Consider the following 12,338-nt stretch of genomic DNA (forward strand, 5'->3'; position numbering starts at 1 on the left):
TTTATAACCTATTCAGTAATATGGAAAAATAAACAACATAAAACTTCACAGTCCCACATGAGACCTTTATGGAAAAATAATCATTAAAATGGCACTCACTGGATTATAAATACTGTAATAGTGTAGGAGTCCCACAAAGGTATTGCTGCAAAAACAATCTTTAACTGAAAATGCCTGGTTGCTTTTGTTTTTCTCTCTTGTGAATTTTCAGTGGGACATACTGCATCAAGCATTTTGCTACCCTAATACAAACCTAGTTTCTTCTGAAAAATCATCTCAGATTCTGATTGATAATTCAGTTTGCCTCCTGTTCTTCATTGGGGACAGTAGCATATGTTGGTAAAATCCTGTGTCTTTAATTCCTTAGTGTTTAAAAAGAATTCAGCTCATCACTGAACACTGGAGTATTTTGAGCTGAGTTTATATCCAAATAATCCATTGGAAGTTTGCTGTTCCTAGTGGAGAGTTCTTCCACTTCTCATCCATACAATTTTTAAGGAAAAAAAATTTTTTTCAGGTTTATCTTTATAAATATATGTGTAATGTTTGTTATATGGATAATCTTATTCATACTGTTCAAAAGGTAGAGATTTTATTTATAATTTCACACTTGCGTTACTGTTGAAGTACTGTTGACAAATACCCTTTGTCTTTAAGAAACACTGCTTCTACATGTGTCTTTTTATACTGGTCAGCCTTTCTTCTGAGAGTGGTATTTTTTTTCCCTGGTATCTCATAATGTCACTGTTTATTTCCCCCTTCCCAAGGATAATTATTGCTGTTGTCAAACAGCTACTACACAGTTAACTTAGAAATTATTTGATTTCTTCTCTCAAGTTAGACTTTTGTTGCAGGCATGCAATATTTTCTGTAGTCTTGAAGCAAAGATTTTGTCCTAGTGCAATTTTGAACAGAGGAGAAGACACCTTTTCTCCCTTCTCCTTGCCTACCTCAGAAATATTTTTCCTCATTTGCTTTTCAAATGGAACTAAAAATGTATATGTTTGTATGTATATGTCCACTCCTTGTCTGTATTCTGCATCTTGACTAGAACAAAGGAAAAAGGGTACATCAGCATGGTGTGAGGTACATGTGAACAGACTATGTGTCCTCTCACACATATGAATGACAGTTCTCTTTACTCTCTAGGCAATCCATCAGATATGATTTTGAATGTAAAAGATGCTTTCATTTTTCCTTAATCATTTGATGATCTTGAACATAATGTGATACTCTGGCTTTGAATTCAATCCCTCTGCTGCTGATTTTAAGTGGAGTAAGCATGCTGCAGTGTTGATTGTGGGATCTGTTACTCCTGTTGTAACAATTCCTTTTTCATGCTTGAAAAAATACATTTTTTTAATAATTGCAGAGGTCCTACAGTTCAAGCCACAAAAGCTGCTGCTGGTACCAAGAAGCATGATCTCAGTAAGTGGAAATACGCAGAGCTTCGCGATACAATCAATACATCCTGTGGTAAGTTGTTGGGTTTTTTTTTTCTGAATTGAGAAAGAAGTGAAGTTGTAGTGGTATGAAAGATAAAAACTTACTCATTAATTTATTCAGTCTTGAATAAATGCCTGATTAATTAAAAAAAACTTTCTTGCCCCAGAAGGAACAGTGAACAAAGCTCTTTACACACTGAAGAAGCAGAGTTTTCTCTGTTACCTCCTTTACTTACTATATATTTATGATGTTAAACTGTGTTGGATGTCAGACACATGTTATAGTTTCTCAATTAAATTGTCTCAGTTCTGTGTATTTCCACAAAGGGTATAATAGTTGTTATGCTTTATCTAGAATTTGTGTGTACTAAGAAATTTCTTGCCGTGTCCAAATCACATGTCAAAAATGCCATGTAAATCCATGCCATCAATTAATTCCCCCAAATGTTATGAAGATAAAAATAGATAAGAATTATTCCTTTATTAAATATTAAGGTTTCTTTCTGCTTCTCTCTGAAGGCAGCTGGTTCATTTCTGATTTAAGATAACTCAGAATTTCTCTCTGGATGTAGAAACTGGAATCAAGTCTATTCTCTCTATTTGCATTTAAATGCCAAACTTGGCTCTATATTCTAAATGTGCTAATTCTATGATTCTAACTATTGTTTCCACAAAAGTAAGACTGGAGCAGTATTTTTGGCTGAATAGGTAGTGCTACCATATGTTTGCCTCAAGTGAAGCCAGTATGGATACTCTTAAGTGACTTACAAAAATGCCTGACACTTGTACAGTCTCTTGGTATCAAGAAATTCTGAAAAATTAAAATACATTTAATAAAGTAGAAACAGAACATGGATCTGAGCAGTCATAATGTTATTTTTCTTTTTTTCAGTTGCAAAAATAAAGTTCATCAGTGAAAATTTATGTATTTCTGTACTGTTCCGCTTGTGATAATGTCAACAGAGAGATTTATAAAGTGAAAACAATGAAAATATTATTTGTAGCATTTCACTGTTCCAAATCCCACAGTAAAAAAAAAAAAAAGCTGCTTCAGGGACAGCCATTCCTCTAAAGGAGAAAAGTTTATAATGCACTCAAGAAATTTTCTGGGCTATAAAGGGCAGGCCCTCCTACTGCAGAGAATGATGGTTTGGTATGTTTTATTATGTTAACATACTAGTATTGCAACACAACCTAAAATTACTTGCCTATCAATATAGAAAATAATTTCATAAGTAATTTTTCTGATTTTTCTCACTCATCCCTTCTTTCATCCTTTTTGAGACAGATCTTGAACTGTTGGCAGCTTGCAGAGAAGAGTTTCACAGAAGGCTAAAGGTATATCATGCTTGGAAATCCAAGAATAAGAAGAGAAATGCAGAAACAGAACAGCGTGCTCCCAAATCAGTCACAGACTATGGTGAGGAGAGACAGTTTTGTGTTTATAGCAGTTTTGGTGACCGTATTCTAATGAAAACATTGCTAGAATGAATTTTTGTTTCGCTAGATTGGAGGAAATTCTTCTATTTTCTAAGAGTATATTGATTAAAGGTAAATTCTTTAAAAACCTTGGAACTGCTAGATACTTTGCAGAAAGTTGAGTTCTTTCAGGAGACCCACATACATGTACTGAATACCTCTCCCTAAAACCTTTTCTCATACCAATTCAGAGCTGTTAAAACTAGTTCTTGATTTGGTGTTGGGGTTGCTGGCATTTCTGCTAAATGATCATTGCTATGCTGCATAAGACTGAGGGAGATAATTTTTTCACTTATGAAATGGTGGTTTGCATTCTGAGATTTCTGAAATTTTGTTTTTCAGGTTGTTCTTACTGGTTCTGGCCTCAGTAATTACAAATGATGTGTTCAGCAGAGAGAATTATACCTAAGGATAGAATAGAGGTTCTAGAAATAGTTCTCAAATTGCATGAAACTTATTTTGGTGCTGTAAAAACCCCCAAGGTTTCAAGAAATCATTAATTGGGATTTAATTCACTGTAACATTTGGGGTTCAGGTAAAACAAGTGTTGGTCATCTGGGTTTTTTTTCCCTCGTGCTTTTATTCTCTCCTACGACACAGATATGTAGACATAGATGTAGATACTTTTAAAAGGTGCTAATAATTCCCTCATTTAGATTACTCTAAGCTGTATACATTTCATGGTTTTTTTTTCTTTGGTTTTTTTTTTCAAGTTCAGTGAGTGTTTATATTGCAGTTTTTTGGTATGGGGTGAGAGATTTTTCGTAGTTACTGTTTTCTCATTAGAAAACACAGATGTGCTGATTTCACAGATGGGTATTTATTGTCAAAGCAATTTATTAATGATAACAGTTGACTGTGTTTTATATTGAACTAGAAGGTGTTGGTGTTACGCTGTTTTTAGCATGGCCATGTCTGAAAACCAGGTACCCAGTTTCTGGACTGATAATTATGGTTTGGATTGTTAATCTTCTCCCCTCCTCCTCAAATCCAGTGATTGTTATAAAAGGAATCTAAGAAATGGACAGAATCACAGCAAATGGATAGAATAATTTAGCCTGCTCTATTCTGGTTCCTTGATTATGGTGTTCTCAGCCACAAAGTTAGTGGCAGAGGCAGGGGAAAGGAAAGATGGGGAGAAGATGCTGTCCTCAGAGTTCTCTTATTCTGGGGAATTGTCCAGGGCCATGGGGAATACAGAACCCAGGATATAAAGATCCCAGTGGATGTAGATTCTCTACTTACTCTCAGTGTTAATCCTTACACAAAGACACCTCCTTCCTCTTAATTTCACTGATTGGCATTCATTGCTTGAGTGTTACCTAAGAACTTCAGCTTTTCAGGGTACTTTGATACAAATATATGACAAGCAAAATCTGGACACCTGAAAAAAATGTTATCAAAGAATGGGTACCTCTTGGCCTTGTGTAGTAATATGGTTTTAAGTGCTTAAGAAAGATTATGATTGAAACAGCAGGGAAAGGCATTTGAAGCACTTCTGCAGTGTAGTAAGTTGCTGCAAATTTGAGCTTGCAAATTCTGCCTGGCACTAAATGGGTAAAGTAAGTACACACAGTATTGCTGATGGGAAGTATCAAAGAGCAGAAAGTTTTTCTATTTTGTGAAAATAACACTTGGAATATTCATGTTCTATTCACATTTACAGCTTTCTTTTAAATGTTTCTCATTACATTTTTTCACTTTTCTTAAAATACAGCTGCATATGCTCCAAGAAAAGTTAGAACATTGCAATTCAGAAGGTGACCTTTAGATACTCATTGGTATCAAATAATTCTTTCTATTGCAAAAAATTACACTACACAGGCATTACACACTATATCATAACCAGCTGAGAAGGTAATAAGAGGAAACTCTGATTTTTTTTAGATGTTTAAGCTACAAGTGTTTTGGTTGCCACTGAATGTTTGATTTAAATGATGTAGTTTCTCTTTTCTGTTTTAATACTGATAACATATATTTTTACAGGTAAACTTTAATTAAAATCCTGTATTCTGTGCAGAAGCACTGTTTGTATGTTATTTTGGAATTTATTATTAATAGAGGTCTGAAAATGTCAAAAATTAAAAATATAGTGTTAATTTAACGAGCAGATTTGTTACAGCAGTCTGTGTTCAGCACGTATACAACTAGAGTTTTGTAATGGGCATACAACTTATTGAAGTTATCAATTTCAAAATTAAATCCCAATGAAAACAGAAGCAGTTGAAATTCTATGCAGCTTGAGGAAAGAAAGGCATTTCATATTTGTCAGTGAGCAGAAAATCATAGAATCGTAAAGGAGTAGGAATACATAGCTCAACATCTGTGTTTATTTTGAAACTAGAATTTCTATTTCTCTGTCATCAGCATTGATTTAAAATGTTGAGGTAATGAAACTGTAACTTCTAAAAGATCCAAGTATTTATGTTTTGTTCAACATGTAATATTTGTTTGCAGATTTTGCACCATTTTTGAGCAGCTCACGTAAGTGGGGAGATGGTTGTACAAGCTAACTTTGAAGAATAGGAACACTTGAGAGCCCTGTACTAACACTAATCCAGTGTTTTGCTACACATGTACATAGAGTTTAATTGTTAAAAATTTTCTAATTGACAATTTGGCACTGTTACTGAACTGATGGTTATTATATGTTAACTCCAGTCATTTACAAATGTAGTTTGTGGCTTCTTTTCTTGAGATGCTTCCCACTTGAGCAGTCATGGGAAGGGAGAACGAAATAACCTTTTAATGTAATTTATATGAAAGTACCATCTCCCATTTTTTCCTCTTTTCTTTCTCCCCTCTGCTGCTCCTTGCACCCCAAGAAATACCATGTTTGTTCTGAAATTTTTTACTAGCTGATTGTGATTTTTCTTGTAGCAAAACTCTGGAATCAAATTAACATAACAGCTATTTCCCTAGCACACAAACTAACATTCAGGTGATGGCTTCTTTTGAATAAAGAACTACAATTACATAGCACTGAAAAGTAGAGGCTATGTTGGCTGCTTAGCATTCTTGTCCTTTAGATTTCCTCTTGGATTTAGGTAGCATAGGAGTAGAAATAAGGCTTAGCAATTACCATGGCAGTGCAAAATGTGTTTGACAAAACCAATGCACTAATTTGCTGTGATAAATATTCAGACAATTTGAAGATAGTAGAATGAATTTCCTGTGAACAGTAGACTGTATCTCCTGGTAAGATATGTGTTCTGTCAGATTGATGTATAAAAGCAGCATTCACCTATAAAAATCTTCCGTTGTCATCTCTTTGTTTATGTAGACATGGAAAAAAATTGGGGGTGTGATTCGTATGGTACAGATTTTTTTGTTTTTTTTAAGATTCTCTTGTTCACATTTAGAAAAACTATTTATTTCCAAATCTAAGGAGAAGAAATTTCAAGGTGCACTTGCAGTCCTTTAGTCTCATTCATAACTGTAAAAGCACATTATCAGAAATTATATTGTCAGTTTTCATTTTATGAAATTTCAGCTCAAAAGTTAGCTTTGCTGCTTAATAGGCAATGGACTAAAAATTAATTTAGTTTAAACTGTTCCCCTTATAGTGAAACATGGAAGTATTAATTGTGATTTCCTTTTGTAGAGCTGGCATACATTCACACTTAGAATTTCTTCAACAGGGTACATTTAACAGTGGTATTGTGAACCATTAAAACAAGATCCGTAATATCCATTTGTAGGATGCAGTTTTTAGAGGGCTGGGTCTTGCCTGTAAGATTTAAAACTAGTGATAGTATATACATAAGATGAAAAATACCAGTTGATTAGTTGGAAGTTATGTGCTTTTAACCGATAGGTTAGAGAGTACTTGCTTTTATTAAAAAGAAAATTTATCTTCAAAGTCTAAAATGTATGGGGACTGAGCAGTCCAGAAATACTCATGGGAAATATTTACCAAAAAAAAAAAAAAAAAAAAAAAAAAAAAAAAAAAAAGTATATATATTTAAAATATTTCATACAACTGTCTTCTCTCAAAGTTTGGTCTGTTGATTTTAATGGTCTAAAATAAACAATTTCTTTGAAAAAGAAAGTAGCCAGAGAGTAATTCTAATGCTGGAGTTTAGTACCCAGAAATCTAAGCAAGAAGTTATGTTTGGTGACAGCTTTATACTAAGTTTTGTTTCTTGGCAACATTTCTATTAACAAATTGGCCATTCCTAACAGTATTAAAAATCATTCTGCATTGACTGTCAAAAATTTTATAGTGATGCTTTGTATTTTTGTTACTGAAAATGCTTCTTTCCACTGTAACTTTGTTTTACAAAGAGATGGGCTGAATTGGGGTGCTTATTGATTAATGTTTCCGGTTGGTAAGAAATTCCATATGGGGAATTTTACATTAAATATTGGTTTAAAGCAGAATGTATTATTTTACTGGCTTTGTTTTTTCTAAATGTACCTGGTGGCATGGAGCAACTTAGTACTACATGGAGATACAATAGTTAACATAAACCTTTCCTCACCGGTGCTGTAGCTGTAGTGATCAGAAGACTGCATAGTATATGAGATGGGAAAACCTTGGAGGTTTTCTGAGGTTTCAGATGCCCTTGTATTCAGAGAGAAGCTCTTCAGTTTTTTGGGGTTTGGTTTGTTGAGGTTTTTTTTGTTTTGTTGTTTGTTGCTTATTTATTTTTTATATGCTGGTGAACCAAGTCATAACACAGCTTTCTTGTTTTCTGGTTTTTTTTTTGTTTGTTTTCTTTGTTTGTTTGCTTGTCTTTTGGTTATTTTTTTTTATATTTTTGAATGATAGCTCAACAGAATCCAGCATCCCAGCTGCCAGCCAGACAACAAGAAATTGAAATGAACAGACAGCAGCGTTACTTCCGCATTCCCTTCATCCGTCCTGCAGACCAATACAAAGATCCCCAGAACAAGAAGAAGGGTTGGTGGTATGCACATTTTGATGGGCCATGGATTGCCCGACAGATGGAACTTCATCCTGACAAGGCACCCATACTCCTTGTAGCAGGTTGGTATTGGAAGCAAAACTGAAATGTTGAAAAGGTTCAGAGCTGATAACTTATTGTAGAAAAAGAGGCTGATGATAAAAGCTCTCGAAGTTGTATATTCTTTTTTATTTATTTTTTTTTTTCCCATCAGCAGTTCATATCTGGGCAGAATTAGAGGTTGTGATGTTGATGATGTTTAAATATTATGGAATATCATTTGGAGATGTAACTGGTTATGTGTTTTACTTGTTATGTGGGAAATAACAGACAGAGTGGGAATCCAAATATAATTGGTTTTATTATTGAGCATGCTCAGTTTATTCACTGAACTGGAGACAGCATGAAAGTAAACCATCAAAATTTATCTGGGAAAGTTCTACTCATCATTAGTTAGCTTTTAGTTAGCTTTGAAAAGTTACGGGAGTTTGTATCAAAACAATTCATGTGGAGGGTATATTGTCTTTCCATAGTATGGTGCTAATAGAAAAATGATGCTTTTACCATATTTGAACTGCTTAGTATGGGAGAATAGCTTTATAACCTTAAATGTTTAAAAGAAAACCTAAATGTGGTAATGGGTCAGTAGAGATTTATCTGGTAATGAAACGTATCCCCCTTTTCTGGAGGACAGTTGAAAGGGGGAAAGAACAGTTGGAGAAGTGTTGTTTGCAGTTAGAATCATAGAATGGTTTGGGTTGGAAGGGACCTTAAAGATCATCCAGTTCCAACCCCCCTGAATGGGCAGGGATACCTCCCATAAAACCAGGTTGCACAAGGCTTCATCCAGCCTGGCTCTAAACACTTTCAGGGATGGGGCATCAGTAAGTTCTGTGTTTTGAGTTTTTGTGTTTAACTTGTAGGCTGAGGAAAAGGCCATAACCAATGTGTTGAGCTTCAGAGGAATCCTTTACTAGTAACAAACCTTCGTTGTTTCTCTACTGATTACTTTCAGTAGAATTCCTTATACAAACTTGGCTGTTCAGTGCCAAAGCCCATAGCTAAAAGTAGCATTGCTGCTCTGAGTACCACATCAAATGGATCATCAAATGTTAAAAATAAGTTTAAAATACAGGAAGTGAGCTTCACTCATCATTTCATGGGATTCCCTGTGTCAGTTCCTCTAAGCAAACACTGTTTGTTGACCATGGGAGGCTGACAGCTTAAGAATACTCGTTACTTGATAAAAAAAGTCTTGAGTTCTTAGTCGCTTTACTACATTTAAATAAATGAACAGCAGTTCACTGTGAAACTCTGTAAAACTGAAACTGCATGTAAAAAAAATGCAGTTGTCATCCCACAGTGAATATTGGGAGTATATATCAAGATGCCGATCTTCCTGACCTCTTTCTTTTGTTCTTTTTTACACACTTTTAAAGCACGATTTTGTCAGTTGCAGCACCTGATGCCAGTTTATTCTGGTTCTGCTTTTCTGGTCTGTGAGAAAAAAAAGACAAAAAAAAGCTTTAAAGTCTCTTACCAAGCCAAAGCTTGCGAGAGGAAATGAAATTAACGAAGATCTCTGGTAATGGCACCTCTGAGTGCTGTAAATGCTGGATAAAGATTTTTCTTTTTTTTCTTTTTTTTCTTTTTTTTTTTTCCCCTTCACCATTTTAGGTAAGGACGATATGGATATGTGTGAGCTCAATCTGGAAGAGACTGGCTTAACCCGAAAGAGAGGGGCTGAAATTTTGCCGAGGCAGTTTGAGGAAATTTGGGAGCGCTGTGGAGGGATCCAGTATCTTCAGAACGCGATTGAGAGCAGACAGGCCCGTCCCACCTATGCTACAGCTATGCTGCAGAACCTCTTGAAATAAAGAAGTGGTCATTTTGCACAGTGGCATTTGAGATGAGAACCCTTGCCTGTGACACAAAGGGAAGAGTTCCTCTGGGCAACAGGGGACGTAAATATTCTATAATCACCTTAGAGATATTTAATATAAAGTGAACAGATTTTATTAATCATGTGGTTTGATAATTTGTACTTTATGATGTTTAATTTGTGTAGTGAACTTTACTAGGTATGAAGACCTTGAAGAAATTTCAGTCAGTGTAGTTTGTTGCATTTTGTTTATATGTTGCTTTTTCTTTAACAACAGTTTCTGCTAGAACTCTTCATACTTTTAAGCTGTCTGTCTATACCTTGGTACATATTACAAAGAACTGCATTGCAAACACCTTTTTGTAAAAAACCCTTTTTAAAACACTGAGTAATTGGCTTCAAGTGGTGGCCTAGTACAGAGGATATGCTGTTTCTAATAACTGGAATTATGAGGCCTTAGCTTTGACTTCTTCTACTGGAGAAGTTGGAGTATACTTTTATATAAATCTGAGACATTTTATGTCCTGATTTGAAAACTGGTTTGTGTCTGTATTTCCTGACTTTTCAGAAACTTATGGGAAATCCTCCTTAACTCGAGACCCGTAAATTCCTATTTAGTGCATTCTCTGTCTTGGTTTAAGAGAAATGGTTTCCTGTACATTCTAGGAGGAGAATTCCTATATGTCAGTACTGTGTAATACTGGAGGTACTCAAAGAATGTACTGCTCATTAGTGCTTATACCACTTCTCTCAGTTTCTTTTTCTTTTTTTTCTCTTCAATTACCAATTTCCTTTAGACTTCTGTTTTTCTGACCAAATTTCCATTAGGAATTCTTGGGCAGTTTGTTTATCCAGGTAGGGTAATTTCAATATATTATGCAAAAGTGTCCAAGACATATATCTGGAGGCATGTCAGATTAAGGATAGCATAAGGGAAATATCTTCAGCCTTTTAGTAGCAGTGTAACTTAAATGAGTATTGAGGCCTGAGCCTCAGACATCCTGTTTATTTTAATTGTAACGAGATGCACAAGGTCTGTACCTTTTTTTAGAATGTATAAAAGTTTGGTCCAATAACATATTACATCATCTTAATGCTATGTGCTGATGAAATAGCTGCAGTTTTAATATACTGGAGTATTGTAGTGATTCTCACACTTGAGTTTCATTTTAATCTTCTCTGTGGAGGTTCATACCTTGTACCTTCTTAAGCCATTTGTTTGGGGAGTTTTTATGGGTGGGAATGATGAACTTCATACAGTTTCAGGATGCATCTTTTTAACTTACATGAATATTGTTTCACCATGCTGGCCACTGTTTCAACAAATTAAACTTGATTATTTTTTATCTCTTAGATAGAAATTTGAAATATAAGTAGCTTGATGTCCTCATTCAGGCCGATTTAAAAATTACGTTTTACTCTATCACTTGACAGATTTGCTTACACTGTAAAATAATTTCATTTACTCAGTGTGAAACCTCTTGGAAACTTTAGTTTTTAGATGCATAACTATACTTAATAGTTTTCCAGAGGTGCCGTCTGTAACACAGAGAAGGCTCATGACTTTATCCATACTTCCTGACCTTAGGTTGTGCTTGCATGCCACAATCTGCTTGTTATAAATGCACCTCTTACTGCAACAGATAAGGAGACATTAACTAATGGGGGTTGGTCTCTTTTCCCAGGCAACTCTCAGCAATACAAGAGGGCATGGTCTCAAGGTGTGCTGGGGGAGGTTTAGGTTGGACATTAGAAAGAAGTTCTTTATGGAGAGGGTGATCAGACATTGGAATGGGCTGCCCAGGGAAGTAGTGGATTCTCCATCCCTGGAGATATTTAAAAAGAGACTGGATGTGGCACTCAGTGCCATGGTCTGGTAACTGCAGCGGTAGTGGATCAAGGGTTGGACTTGATGATCTCTGAGGTCCCTTCCAACCCAGCCAATTCTATGATTCTATGATTCTAATACATTAACTCTGTATGAAGCTGCTGCATCAGGGAATCTTGGCATCCACTGCCTACCCGCTCTTTTTTTTTTTTTTTTTTGGTCATATGATTGCAAACAAGAAAATGTTTTCATTTTTCCCAGACAAATTCTTCACCAAAGCAGTGATTTTTGGCTGGAAGACAGTGCATCAGACTGCTGGCTAGCAAGTTGTGCACAAACCTGTACAGTGTTGCATGAGTTTAAAGTTGCTGCTTAGGAAATTTAGATCACTGGGTTAACATTTTACTGAAATGGAACCCACGTTTCAGAACTTCCAGTCACCTAATCCCACAAGAAGCTATGATTGTTTTTAGAATAAAATCATTGAACTAATAGGGCTGAGATGCCCAACCCTTTATTTATCACTATCTAGAATTAACTTCTTGACTTAACACAGTCTCAATCCATATATATATATATACATTTATGAACTGGATCTTATGAGACTAAACATGATAAGCAAAGAACCTCAAAGTGTGTGTGCATATATATACACATAATATATATATAAAATAAAACATTAAGCACATATATAACGTGTAAACATACTTGAAGGGAATTTAAATAAAATTAACTGATTTTTTTCCAGTCAGTTCCTTTGATTGTGACAGGATTTCCCTGCCTGGCATCAGAAA

The 12,338-nt window shown here is 35.1% G+C and overlaps 1 protein-coding gene across 1 annotated transcript in view; it reads left to right on the forward strand.

Moving 5' to 3' along the window:
• The window catches only part of MYO6 (myosin VI), a 109,014-nt gene extending 97,641 nt beyond the window's left edge, over nucleotides 1-11,373 (forward strand). The window contains exons 31-35 of the mRNA XM_030447088.1: nucleotides 1,373-1,476; nucleotides 2,734-2,865; nucleotides 5,382-5,408; nucleotides 7,699-7,917; nucleotides 9,512-11,373. Of these exons, the coding sequence (XP_030302948.1) occupies nucleotides 1,373-1,476; nucleotides 2,734-2,865; nucleotides 5,382-5,408; nucleotides 7,699-7,917; nucleotides 9,512-9,711 (682 nt within the window). The 3' untranslated portion in view covers nucleotides 9,712-11,373. The remainder of the gene's footprint in view (nucleotides 1-1,372; nucleotides 1,477-2,733; nucleotides 2,866-5,381; nucleotides 5,409-7,698; nucleotides 7,918-9,511) is intronic.
• Nucleotides 11,374-12,338: the final 965 nt, after the last annotated feature.

This window comes from Calypte anna, chromosome 3, assembly GCF_003957555.1.
Source record: "Calypte anna isolate BGI_N300 chromosome 3, bCalAnn1_v1.p, whole genome shotgun sequence".
Lineage (NCBI taxonomy): Eukaryota > Metazoa > Chordata > Aves > Apodiformes > Trochilidae > Calypte > Calypte anna.